Source organism: Mercurialis annua, linkage group LG7 (genome assembly GCF_937616625.2).
Source record: "Mercurialis annua linkage group LG7, ddMerAnnu1.2, whole genome shotgun sequence".
NCBI classification, from domain to species: domain Eukaryota; kingdom Viridiplantae; phylum Streptophyta; class Magnoliopsida; order Malpighiales; family Euphorbiaceae; genus Mercurialis; species Mercurialis annua.
Window position 1 is genome coordinate 16,494,600 of NC_065576.1, and position 14,617 is coordinate 16,509,216.

General features: G+C 32.2%; 1 protein-coding gene across 1 annotated transcript; it reads left to right on the forward strand.

Annotated features, from left to right (window-relative positions):
• Nucleotides 1–336: 336 nt before the first annotated feature.
• Nucleotides 337–1,331, forward strand: LOC126656922 (uncharacterized). The gene is made up of 3 exons (XM_050351546.1): nucleotides 337–507; nucleotides 622–874; nucleotides 931–1,331. Exons 1-3 carry the CDS (start codon nucleotides 337–339, stop codon nucleotides 1,329–1,331), a joined length of 825 nt encoding a protein of 274 aa, XP_050207503.1.
• The last annotated feature ends 13,286 nt before the right edge of the window (nucleotides 1,332–14,617 follow it).

Below are 14,617 nucleotides of genomic sequence, written 5' to 3' on the forward strand. Positions count from 1 at the left end.
AATATGGAAGGTGGGAAATGGAAGTTTTATCAGAGTATTTAAAGATCCTTGGTTGCCTTGTGATGGCCGTTTTCATGTTTTCCCAAACCATCCTCAGATTAATCTTGATGTAACTGCAAATAAGCTAATTGACCAAGCTACTGGAGGATGGAACATTCATATGGTAAAGAGTTATTGTTCAGCTGAGGGTGCATTGATAATTCAAGAGATGCCCTTGAAGTACTTAGACAACAGAGATCGCATTATATGGCATTACTCCTCAACTGGATTCTGGCGTATCACTTGGAAATGTCTAGTAGCGGCCAACCGGAGTCATCTATATCGAACTTGAATGATATGCAACAAGCGTGGTGTAAGATTTGGAATCTGAATATACCTCCAATAATAAAGCATCTAGCGTGGAGAATTTTACACAATAGCCTTCCGACCAAATGGGCGTTATTTCCTCGCACTAAGATTGGAGATGGACTCTACATCAGATATGGGAATCGAGAATTAGTGGATCACGTTTTAAAGGAGTGCTAATTGGTTAGAGGGATTTGGTTTGCAAGTCCCCTCGGTTTGGACACCAATCGGCTCCTAGATGATTGTTTTCTGAACTGGGCTGCTGTCTGTTGCAAGAATTTTGAAGAGGAGGACCTTGACAGATTTTGGATAACTTGTTGGGCAATTTGGTACGCTAGGAATCAACTATGCTTTAATAATGTTGTGATTCCTTGTGAGCAGATTCTTAATCTCTGCAACAAAACAATGAGTGAGTTTAAATCTGCAAATGAAAATGTTTTGAAGTCTGCGGTTAGAGAAGATGTGAAATGGACTAAACATGAGAGTGGCTGGGTTAAGATAAATTCAGATGCAGGGTTATCAAGGAACAGTAAGTGGGATTGGGCGTTGTTGGAAGAGATTCGGGAGGAAATATTGTATTTGCAGGTAACATGCTTATCCCTGGGGGTCAAACGGCCATTGAAGCTGAAGCTGAAGCGATGTTATGGGGCTTGAAGATTGCAAAAGACCTCCCTCTCAGACTGTTGATTATGGAAAGTGATAATTCCCAGTTAATTTCTGCCACGAACCAAGGCACAGTCTACATCAACGAGCTGGGAAACGTGCTTGAGGAAATAACAAGGAAAGCGCAGAATTTTGAGGAAATAAAATGGTCATTCTCACCAAGAAAGATGAATTCTTTGGCCCATGCGTTAGCAGCTGATTCTAGTGAAGTTGAGGGAAAGATATGGACTGAAGATTTGCCTAAAAAATGGTTGCATTTGTGGTACACAGACAATGGGATTATTGTTTCTCATGATCTTGGAAGTTTTAGTTTAGCTGTTTAGTTTTTCTTGCTGTACAAGTTTATTGTTTTCCATAAAAAAACATAAAACGTTTTATTTATAAAAATATAAGTTTGTTATTTGAAATATTTTTGATGAAGTTCTACCAATATTAATAATAGTTCTATAAGTAAATATAGTAGTTTAAACTAGAATATTCAACCAAATGCACACATAGATATTAATATAAAAGTAATAATACTCGAAAGTAAATCGCGAACTCACCTTGATAGCTTAATCCCAATTTTTCAAAAGCAAAATATAAAATAGCCCATTGCCTAGTCCTCCAAATCTTTTACTTCTCCAATCTGATAACCCGTAGATCTATAATATGAACAAATGCTAAATTAACATTCTATTTAAAACTAGTTTGCTTATATCCTTTTCGAATACAATTTCAAGTATTCAAACTTGAATTAATACTAAGTCCTTTTATTTATTCTTTCCTTACAATTACTTCGATTTACTATCAATAACTCACGCTAATAATTCAAAATTTTAAGTGCTTAACTTAGCTTCTAAATCATCACTTTAACTATGTTACATTATTAATCCCATTTGTAACAATTTTTATTCCTAAATATATGTTATCGCATTAACCCCCTTACTTGACTTTTAAGTATTTTAAATTTGTTTAAACATTTACAAACCTCATCCTTTTAAAGCTTTAAGTTTGAAAAAAAAATTATGATATAATCCCTTTAATTTCCATTTGAAAATTACTTATTAACCTCTTTAAAATTTTCATTTTAAGCTCTACATTATCCATTAAATTAACTTATTTCAAATTCTTAAAATACCCCATTTAATAAAACGTTTTCGATGGCACGCGGGTCTGGAGCGACCGGCTGGTTTGCCCCTCGGAGCACCCCGGCTGGTCTGCTCTTTTAGAGTAGTCCACGTCTGCTCTTGTTGAAAAGACGGGTCAGGCCACCACGGCCTGACCGGTCTCTCGCTAAACCCGGTTTCAAACTTCCTCCATTTAAACTTTTCTAAAATTCTAAAAATTTCCAGCATTAGTTTTTTAAATCTTTTTCTTTAAAAACTTGATTGTTCAACCCTTTAAATCAAACCTTAACCTCAAATAGACTTAACAAAACTCATATTTCAGAATTTCAATTTACTTTGTTTCTTATAACTTATAATTTCCGGCCCTAATTTTCATGCTAATTGACCTCAAATTTCATTAATTAATCATCCAATACTGATTTAAACACATACTAACTAAACCCATTAAAATCACCATAAACCCTAACTCTCTAACTCAAAATTAATCCATAATTTGAGATTACTAATCTTAATTGAAAGCTCCAATAGATACAGGATGATTAATTTGAGCTTAAACTTCAAGAACCCAAGCTTTCTCCATGCCTTAATGTTGAATAAATTTAATGAGGAAAATGATAGTTGAAGGTAAAAGATGAATTTTTTAAGAGAAATTAAATTCTCTAGAATTCTCTTATGTCTTGACTAAGGAATGGTTTGGGCTTTAGGAAAATGGGCTAATCCTGATCTAATCCTTTTCTTATTTTAATTTCATTAGCCTTCTTTTTTTTTATTTAAACTTAATTATAATTAATCTCGTTGATTAACCATGTCGTTATTATGTCGGGCTTAAATCCAATTTTTTTTAAATGACTATAAATTATACGGAATTCTTTTAACTAATAAAAAATATTAATTATTGTTTATCCCTTTAAAATTTTATTATCTAATCGTATAATTTATATGTCGCGCTTAAACTCGTATTTAAAATAATATTCCAATTATTTATGGATTCTCTTATAATAATCCAAATAATAAAATTTACGGATATTATTTAAATATCCCTTTTTATAATAAAATCATTTATTTTATTTAATAAAAAATTATCCAATTGCACATGAAATCACAATATGCTTATCTCGATATCCAAATACGAGATAAAATTTAATTCCGACTAATTTAGTCTAGTAATGTATTCCAACTTTATTAAAATTCATTCCTCGTCAAAATGCTATTTTCCTCCTCATTTACAAAAATTCCCTTATTTTAGCTCATATTGGCTAAAATAATATAGTTAATCCAATTAATTACCAAAAATGCGGGGTATAACACTTTAAAAATGTGAAACGTTTGGATTTGTTTCGTAACATTTTAAACGTTTGGATTAGTTTCGTAATGTTTTAAACGTTTGGCTTAAATCGTTAAAAAGGTGAAACGTTTCGATTTGTTTTGTAACGTTTTAAATATTTGGCTTGAATCGCTAAAAAGGTGAAATGTTAGGATTTGTTTCGTAACGTCTTAAACGTTTGGATTAATTTGCTAAAAAGGTGAAACGTTAGGAATTGTTTGGTAACGTTTTAACGTTTGGATTAGTTTCGTATCGTTTTAAACGTTTCGCCTAAATCGCTAAAATTGTGAAACTTTAGGATTTGTTTCGTAACGTTTTAAACGTTTGGATTTGTTTCGTAACATTTTAAACGTTTGTCTTAAATCGCTAAAAAGAGAAAAATTAGGATTTGGTTCGTAACGGTTTAAATGTTTACATTAGTTTTGTAACGATTTAAAAGTTTGGCTTAAATCGCTAAAAAGGTGAAACATTTGTACTTGTTTCGTAGCGTTTTAAACGTTTGGCTTATATCGCTAAAAAGGTGAAACGTTGGGATTTGTTTCGTAACGTTTTAAAGGTTTGGATTTGTTTCGTAACGTTTTAATTATTCGGCTTAATCGCTAAAAAGGTGAAACGTTAAGATTGGTTTCATACAGTTTTAAACGTTTGGATTAGTTTCATAACGTTTTAAATGTTTGGTTTAAATTGCTAAAAAACGTGAAACATTTGGATTTTTTTCGTAACATTTTAAAAGTTTGGATTTGTATCATAACGTTTTAAACCGAAAACGCGGAACTCTTTTTTTAAATAAGGTGAAACTTTCGTTGCTAAAGCCCTTTCTTTTCACTGAGTTTGGATGGGTTTGGTAATGTTTTAAACGTTTGGCTTAAATCGCTAAAAAGGGGAAACATTACAGTTTGTTGCGTAACGTTTTAAACATTTGGATTAGTTGCGTAACGTTTTAAACGTTTGTCTTAAATAGATAAAAAGGTGAAACATTTCGTTATATTTTGTAACATTTTAAACGTTTGGATTAGTTTTGTAACATTTTAAACGTTTGGCTTAAATCGCTAAAAAAGTGAAACGTTTGGATTTATTTTGTAACGTTTTAAACGTTTGGCATAAATTGTGAAAAAGTTGAAACGTTTGCATTTGTTTTGTAACGTTTTAAACGTTTGGATTTGTTTTATAACGTTTTAAAAATTTGGATTTATTTCGTAACTTATTAAACGTTTGGCCTAAATAGCTAAAAAGGTGAAACATTTGCATTTGTTTTGTAATGTTTTGAACGTTTGGATTTGTTTCGTAACGTTTTAAATGTTTTGCTTAAATAGTTAAAAATGTGAAACATCATTTATTTCGTAATGTTTTAATCGTTTGGATTTATTTCGTAACGTTTTAAACGTTTGGTTTAAATGGCTAAAAAGGTGAACATTAGGATTGGTTTCATAACGTTTTAAACGTTTTCGCTGAAAAGGTAAAACGTTATTATTTGTTTCGTAACGTTTTCAACATTTAGATTGGTTTCATATCGTTTTAAATTTTTGGCATAAATCACTAAAGAGGTGAAACGTTTGGATTTGTTTCGTAACCTTTGTAAACGATTTGGCTTAAATCGCTAAAAAGGTGAAACCTTTGAACTTATTTCGCGTTTGAAACATTTGGATTGATTTAATAACTTTTGAAAGGTTTGGATTGGTTTCGTAACGTTTTAAATGTTTGGTTTAAATCGTTAAAACGGGGAAATGTTTGCATTTGTTTCGTAACGTTTGTAAACATTCGGCTTAAATCGCTAAAAAGGGAAAATGTTTCGATTTGTTTCCTGACGTTTGAAAATGTTTGTCTTCATTCTCTAAAAAGAGGTAATGTTTGGATATGTTTCGTAATGTTTGTAAATGTTTGGCTTGAATCACTAAAAAGGTGAAACGTTTGAATTTGTTTCGTAAGGTTTTAAACGTTCGGAATGGTTTTGTAACGTTTTCAACTTTTGGCTTAACTCATTAAAAAGGTGAAACATTTGGATTTGTTTCATAATGTTTGTAAGCATTTGACTTAAATCGCTAAAAAGTTGAAACGTTAGGATTTGTTTCGTAACGTTTTAAACGTTTGGCTTAAATCGTTAAAAAGGGGAAATGTTTGTATTTGTTTCGAAACGTTTTAAACGTTTGGCTTAAATCGCTAAAAAGGTAAAACATGAGAATTTGTTTCCTAACGTTTTAAATATTTCGCTTAAATCGCTAAAAATGGGAAACGTTAGGATTTGTTTTAATGTTTTACACGTTTGGATTAGTTTCGTAATGTTTTAAACGTTTAGCTTAAATCGCAAAAAAGGTGAAACATTAGGATTATTTTTGTAACGTTTTAAACGTATGGATTTGTTTCGTAACGTTTTAAACATTTGGCTTTAATCGCTAAAAAGGTGAAACGTTAGGATTTCTTTTGTAACGTTAAAAACGTTTGGATTAGTTTCGTAATGTTTTAAATGTTTGGCTTAAATAGCTAAAAAGGTGAAACGTTAGGATTCGTTTTGTAACGTTTTAAACGTTTGGCTTAAATAGCTAAAAAGGTGAAACGATAGGATTTGTTTCGTTAGGTTTTAAACTTTTGGATTTTTTGTATCATTTTAAACATTTGGCTTAAATAGCTAAAAAGGTGAAACATTTGGATCTGTTTCGTAACTTTTTAAACGTGTGGCTTAAATCGCTAAAAATATGAAACATTTGGTTTAGTTTCATAACGTTTTAATCATTTGGTTTGCATTTGTTTTGTAATGTCTTAATCCATTGGATTTGTTTTGTAACGTTTTAAATGTTTGGATATATTTCATAACGTTTTAAACGTTTGGCCTAAATTGCTAATAAGGTGAAACGTTAGGATTTGTTTCGTAACGTTTTTAATTTTTGTATTTGTTCTGTATCATTTTAAACGTTTGGCTTAAATCTCTATAAATTATAAACATTAGGATTCCTTTTGCAACGTTTTAAACATTTGGTTTAGTTTCATAACATTTTAAACGATTGACTTAAATAGTTAAAAAGGTGAAACGTTTAGATTTGTTTCGTAACGTTTTAAACGTATGGCATAAATCACTAAAAAGGTGAAATGTTAGGATTTGTTTCATAACGTTATAAACGTTTGGATTCGTTTTGTAACGTTTTAAACATTTAGCTTAAATTGCTAAAAAGTTGAAACATTAGGATTCATTCTGTACCGTTTTAAACGTTTGGCTTAAATTGCTAAAAAGGTGAAGGATTTGTTTGTAACGTTTTAAACTTTTGGATTTGTTTAATATCATTTTAATTATTTGGCTTAAATCACTAAAAAGGTGAAACATTTGGTTTTGTTTCGTAACGTTTTAAACTTTTGGCTTAAACTCAAAAAAGGTGAAACATTTGGATTAGTTTCATAATGTCTTAAATGTTTGTCTTAAATCGCTAAAAAGGTGAAACATTTGGATTTTTTTCGTAACGTTTTAAACGTTGGGATTTGTTTCGTAACGTTTTAAATGTTTGGATTAATTTCGTAACGTTTTATTGTTTGGTTTAAATTGCTAAAAAGGTTAAACGTTAAGATTTGTTTTGTAACATTTTAAACGTTTGGCTTAAATTGCTAAAAAGGTGAAACGTTAGAGTTTTTTTTTCGTAACTTTCACGACCCAATTTCATGGATCGCGACCGGCGCTAGGGTATGGGTAGTATAGTACCAAAACCCGTAGCAAGCCTTATGGATAACATACAAACACATAACCTACAAGAAACCACTGCTCGGGAGCAACTTAGACTCCAACCTAATTCTTGCATTTCATAATATTCAACTATTAATTAATAAACACTCGGCCAACTACGAGTATCGAACGTGGCATAAATAATAAAATCAGAGTTAACAACCAAAGCAATAATAATCCAGTCGGACCAATCCGACAACAACTGTAATAATAAAAACTTCTAATTACTACTGCGGTCTAAGAATAAAACCATATGACAATTTTTATTAAAATAAACGAAACCTCCGAGGAAAGTAAAGAAACGGAGATCAGCTGACCCCCTCAAATCATAACCCTGGAAAAATTGGAAAAATAACGAGGTCAGATATACTGAGATGAGTTCATACCACTATTTACATTTATTAAGTGGAAAACCTTTAAAACAGTTTAAACATTTAATATATGCATTACGATTAATAGTTGGAACCCTAATCCACAATATTAAATATAACCATAATCTAATAGGCCTGGTCCCGAGAGCTGAGCTACACCGAGTTACCACCGACCATTCTTAATCCATTACCAGAGTCCCGAGAGCTGAGCTACATCGAGTTACTCTACTAGTCTCGAGAGCTATGCTCAGACCGAGTTACCACCACATATCACATAACTTATCTAGATCAATACTGGTGCGCACGCAGTCCTAATGATGCCCATTAGGTAGCATGTTCCAACTAAGAGCCATAATGGTAAAACAGTTCGCAATTGTACGTATACAATATATATAGATATTAAAATAACAATTTACTTAATAAAGCGGTAAATAGTAAGTACAAAGTCACTGCTTGATAATTCACGTGAAAACTCCTGGCAAGCAACCTGGACTCTGATCGCCTCAAAAGCACGAACAGTCGACTAGTCTAAACACAAATAAATAATTATAAAAACGACCCTAACTCTACAGAGTACTAGACACCACATAGGACTAGCACAAACAACAGGTCAAGGTAAAACCAATCAGATCAACCACAATATCGCTTTAAATCCATTTCATAAAATATTATTTAAACCAAGTAATTTCCAAATAGTGCGTTAGCCGAGTTACCGATAACTACCAAGCTAACCTCATATGTCGGGTGACCCAAATCTAACCCGACCCAAATATTTTATCAAAATTATAAACCAAAGTTTATAATTCCCGAAAATAACTTTGATAAAATAATTATAATTATATCCAATTATAAACCAAAGTTTATAATTATAGAAACCACTTTGGTAAAATAATAATTAAAATTAAAATGAACCTAATGGCTTTAACTTCAAGTAACCCAAGTTACTAACAATTTATTTAACTGAAATAAATTAAAAAAACGTCTAAAATTTTAAAACATCAAATTGACACGCCAGGTCAATAAATCCAAAATATAATAATTACCCGAGTAATTAAAAATTAAATGATTAAAATATGATTATCACTTTCCGTTAATAATCAAAATAGAATAAATGAAATTAACATTATTTTTAAATTAAAAATAATGTTGCCAAAATGCCAAAACATAAATCGAAACTAAATTCGAAATTTATAATCAAATCAATAAATAGACAAAAGTTATTAAATTAGAATTTAACCTAAGGAATCAATTTAACAAAACCAATTATAATGAATCACCAAATTGGCCATTTTTGCCAACAATTTCATTTTGAAAGGGAACAAGCCTGCCAACTCATCATCTTTTTCGAACTCAAATCTCATAACAAAAACTTCAACATATAGAAGCCATGAAAACCAACTTTCATAATTCTTAAACAACCCAACAACACGATCATAAACATGATATAAATATTTTCAACAAGAAACAGAGTCTCATTTAGTGGCAGCCAGGAATATTTAATCAAAACGACGGATCCGATCGAAATCGAGAACGAAGAACAACGAACAATGAAACCACTCACAATAATAATTCACTTAGGATCAAACCCTGGAAGCCCATGAAGTAAAAGCAAGAACATAGTCATGGCAGCCAAGGAAATAGACAGCAGCAATAACAAGAAGAAATATGTCAATATCAAAATACAACGACGATGAACCCGTACGGCGTAGAACGGAAGAATTCAACGTACCAATTTGACATTTAACACTGGAGGATTGAAGAGGACGGCATACACTGATGTTGTGATGAAAAACAACTCAAACAGTTCTGAAACAGCAAAGAACAAGTTAGGAATGGGACGAGACGATATCAAACAAAATAACGAATGAAACGATTACTTACCGAATCTCAAATGAATAGAATACGGAATGAAGGTTGAATGTGTTATGAGAGCTTTTGGAGTCGGCTAGAGTTTTAATAAAATAGGGTTTCAGAAAAATAAAAGAACAGGCGCGTTAATAGGTCTATATATATTTCCCCTAATCATGGGTGTGCGTTCGTGCACACTGTGTGTATGTTCGCACACTACTCCTATGCGTCTCAAATTTTGATCCAACGGTCAACCTTTTGTCTTGTACAACATATCCAAAAATGAGACCGATCCAACAGTGAAATTCGGAGATATAGATGGTTTATCAAAATATGTAAGATTCAGAAGGCACACGAACACAACATCGATTATAATCCGGATACAAATCAAATCGCCATCGAAAACTCACACGACACATGCGACACATACAAGCCACAACTCCAACCCTAATTAAATTCCAGACTTGCTAAGTCCACAATTAATAATCCGAAACTAAGTTAGAAACACAACGAAACTATGACGGAAAAATACAGGATATTACAATCTCTCCCACTTATATAAAATTCGTCCTCGAATTTAAAACTAAAACATTCGTCGTACAATATAACATAAAACTACACGCCAATCTGAACAGAACGCCCGTAGCCAATGTGGAAACGTATCCCCAAGATACCCAACGTAAATAAAGATATCAATAACAAGAATAACGCAAACGAACTCTGTCTTACAAAACAGTTCTCAACCAAGAACCAACTCAATTGAAAGAAAAGGTATATCGTACCCAACGACCAACACACTTGCGTAAACATAACTCAACAGGTTGTCTCTCAAAACAAGTCAACACCACCACTTGTATAAATTGAACAATCTCAAATGATCACTTAAGCATCGACACTACTTAGCATAAACGATAACTCCATATTTTCAATGATAACTCTAATCAATATTTCTACTAAGAGAAGGGTCAACACAAGACCAAACATGCCAAAAATACATATGCGGTATTACATTCTCCCCAACCTATGTAAAATTCGACCTCGAATTTCAAATCTGAACTTATTCGCACTATAACCGTCACAACACCCATATACGCAAAATTTTGATTCTAACAACTCAGTGTTCCAACTATTACTCGTTGAACGCAACGTGAATAAACAACAATTATTCAACTGAGAGTCACAACTATTTTATACCGGAGTGGCCTCCAAAACCAGCTCGAAATTCATCAATTATAAAGACCTCGATATCAAATACAAGATCAAGTCTTTAGCACAACTATAGTTCTATAATTCCAAACTCTATCGCCTCAACAGGAAAACCGAAACACAAGCTGATAAATTTTTGCGTTCTACAACATGTACTTACTTCCACTTATATCATCTTGACATCAAAGTAATCGATAAAACAACCCACTAAGCATCAGATAATATTTCGGTTCCAAACAAACACTACAAGGAATCATCCCAATCAACATTTTTTACAAACTCGATAATACCATTAACTTGTGAATCGCAAAATAAAACTCATGTCGCAATTCAAAAAAAAAGCGAACTTCTCTCATGATAACAAAAATCTCTAGATCAGTGATAAACAATATCAATCATAATGATTCTTCCAATCATTCAGAAACATAATGCACCAACTAAAGAATGTATCTAACTTAATTACACAACATTAAAATTTTGTCACCCAATGGTTCAATCACTGACCCGAACTATATCCAAACATTACAGTATTACCATCGATAAACAAAATCTATCAACCAATACGGGTTGTCGAAACCTATTACCCGCGATCCTTGATTCTCGAATCAGTTAACTCATATATCCAAATCCAAATCAAATTCACAAAATTATTCCCTCAATTGACTATTGCCTCGTATATAATGAGAGATCACTGCGATCAAATCACCGCGACCGGATTGTTAGATATGCTCAAAACCAACCCCTGGGGGCATAAAATCTTTTAATACAAAACATTTTATATTCCAAAATTTTCTACTTCTCTTTAAAAGAATTTCGTCTTACGCATCTTTTTATATTAAAAATCGAAGTGCCTCTACCGTTGAAAAACCATCGGTTCTGTAAACTCCTGAATTTTTTTAAAATATTCGCATTTTGAATCCACAAATTTTTCCTTACTTTTAAATACGTTTGCAAATTATGAAACAGTTCAACTGACAAAACTTATGTTCTCTTTAAAACAAACTTGCTAAAATACTTTTTAAATAGTTTATACTTTAAAAGTCAAACATGGCAAAATTTTCCGTATTTAAAATACACATTAATGTTTCAAACATCCCAAAATTTATGTCGCTTCTAAATTTTCTCAAACAAAAATACAATTTGAAGAATCGTTCAACCGAAAAATTTATTATTTCTTTTAAATCAAATTTGACATAATTTCTTCCTTTCCTCAGAAAGGTAAAATTTAACTTCACAAATCTCTTTGTTTATGAAAATAATTTTATATCCATATACCCAAAGTAATTGGATAAAATCTAATGTGAAAGATAAAGTCTCGTTAAAACAAAAATATAGTGTATACACCCAGATGGAGCATAGCCTACATCCTTAATCCACAAACCCTTAAATCACAAATCGGAAATTATCACGAACACTTCCTAATTTGAATCTAACCATACACCGCACTTGGCACAACTATATCTCGAGCGCAACCTCAAATGCATTTTCACTTCCTATGAAACACATAATTCTAACAATACAGACTAATCTCTAACAACGTAATCATCCAAAAATCCACCACTATCATCACAGTGTATTTGTCTAGCTAACTTTCTAGAACTGTTTCAAAATCATTTTAAATCCGACAACTTATAAATACGTTTATCACACTATGACTTGCGAGCTCGTTTCAAAATACACTTCTCAAAACACTTTGTCGATAAAAATCCATTTTATATAATTGTGCGCCAGGGTGATGACATCTCTCATCCCCAAAGAGTTGCATCCAACCCTAATCATTCTATGCATGTGATGCATGTACTATTATGCATGTATTCATTATTGATTTAATCTTTTATTTAGTGAACATACTTAATGCTCAATGCAATCCTATTCGTGACATTCAAAATGCATGTTCATGATATGTCTAGGCACAATTACGTTTTGAAAATATTTCAAAAATTTGAACAACCGAAATTTGAAACCCAATTCTCAATAAAATATTTACTAGACGTTACACTCTGTGAGATGTGCACTCGATAACATCAAAATATTTCTTAAATTCCTTACTTGCAATTTATCGACATCCGATGCTATATAACAACTCAACATAATAACTTCGTTACAACTCTTCCATATGAAGTATCCAACTAATCAGCCCATACTGAAACTTATTCCCAAAGAAATAACACATCAATACGTTCCTACAAAACTTACCGGCAGCTCCCGCATCGCATCATTAATTGATGTAAACACCAGTGTATTAATACATCGCTCTATGTTCTCAGCCAGAATTTCCAATATCCTTTTTAGGATAATCAGAAACCATCAACCATTCCAGGGGAATACTCCCCTCGTCTTCCTCGATATCCTAACCCAAAGGTTTCGATCCACGAAACAACATCAAGAAAAGCCAACTTGACCATGTGAATGAATCACTTGACGTGCTACTCCACACGAAGAGAAAGCATGTACAATCAACTTAGTAAAACAAACAAGCGAGCTATACAACGCAAATTAAACCCAAGAACATTATGATTTCTACAAACCATAAACCACGTAAGCATGCCATTAAACACAAACGACCCAAGCATACTTAAAAGAAAAAATCAGGACATGCCACAACAAGCTTGAATTTTCGTGACCAAATCATTCTGTAATATATAATCTTTCAAGAATACGCTTCAAAATTTAATATGAATCTTAAAGTCAAATACAAAAACTTCCAAGAAATACTAGTTGAGCCCCACGGTTAAAACAAAGTTACTATCTGTAAAAGTCTCTTCTTATTTATCAGTTTCTTAAAAACGGATACCCAAGTATCTCAAACCATCAAATCATCGAGCTAGCTGAGTCATTACAACTACCAAACTCAACTCCTACATTTGGATGACCATGTCGAACCCAAAACAACTGTTCATAAAACGTATTCAAAACATCTTTAAATCCGAAAAAAAAAAATTTAAATAAAATTTTCATCTTTTCAAAATTGAGAGCTCAACATAACCCAATCGCTAAACGGGAAATTTTAAAAAACTCAAGTGAGAAATCTTTGATCTCAAACAGCCATTTTGTAACTCAAAAAAATACAAGAAAATCCTTTTTTATTGGCAACTTAACCAAAACAATTTTTTTTAAAGAATTAAAAATCAATTTTTTTTCCTAATTATGTGTCAAAATACAAATTAACACAAAATCACTTTTCTCGATGAAAATCCTTAAAACAACGTGTGGTCAAACAATGTATGGCCACAAAACATGATAAAAGATTTAACGACCAAAATCTTTTACACCAGAAACCGGGCCAAAGCCTAAAAAAATATTATTTTAAAAAATCCAAGTTCTCGGCCAAAGCCAAGAATTACTCACTAAATAATCCAGTGTCAACAAAAATCATTAAAGGCATAAAAGCCAAAGTTTTCAAACAACATCATACCCAAGAATGATTTAAGAAAATTATCAACAAAGATTTCCCTAGAAATCAAAAGCAATCACGATAACCCAAGTGATATGACCTCAACCTGATAAAACGTAGCAAGTAACATCAAAGTGAAATTAATTGTCAATCATAGCATCAACACAAAAAAAAGACTAACAGGCATCACCTATAGGATGTAGGCTGAAAGTTTGAAAACAAAGGATGACGTTTTTAAAGACAAGACATGAAACCTAATTACGCAGTAGTTCCTAAGACACAACAATACTTAACAGAGTAAACACATATCATGCAAATGGCCTTGGTTTAAAACCAAAGGTCTGATACCAACTTTGTCACGACCCAATTTCATCGATCGCGACTGGTGCTAGGGTATGCGTAATATAGTACCAAAACCCGTAGCAAGCCTTATGGATAACATACAAACACATAACCTTCAAAAAACCACTGCTCGGGGGCAACCGAGACTCTAACCTAATTCTAGCAGTTCATAATATTCAACGGTTAATTAATAAACGCTCTGCCAACTCCGAGTCTCCAACATGGCATAAATAATAAAATTAGAGTTAACAACCAAAGTAATAATAAATCCAGTCGGACCAATCCGACAACAACTGTAATAATAAAAACTTC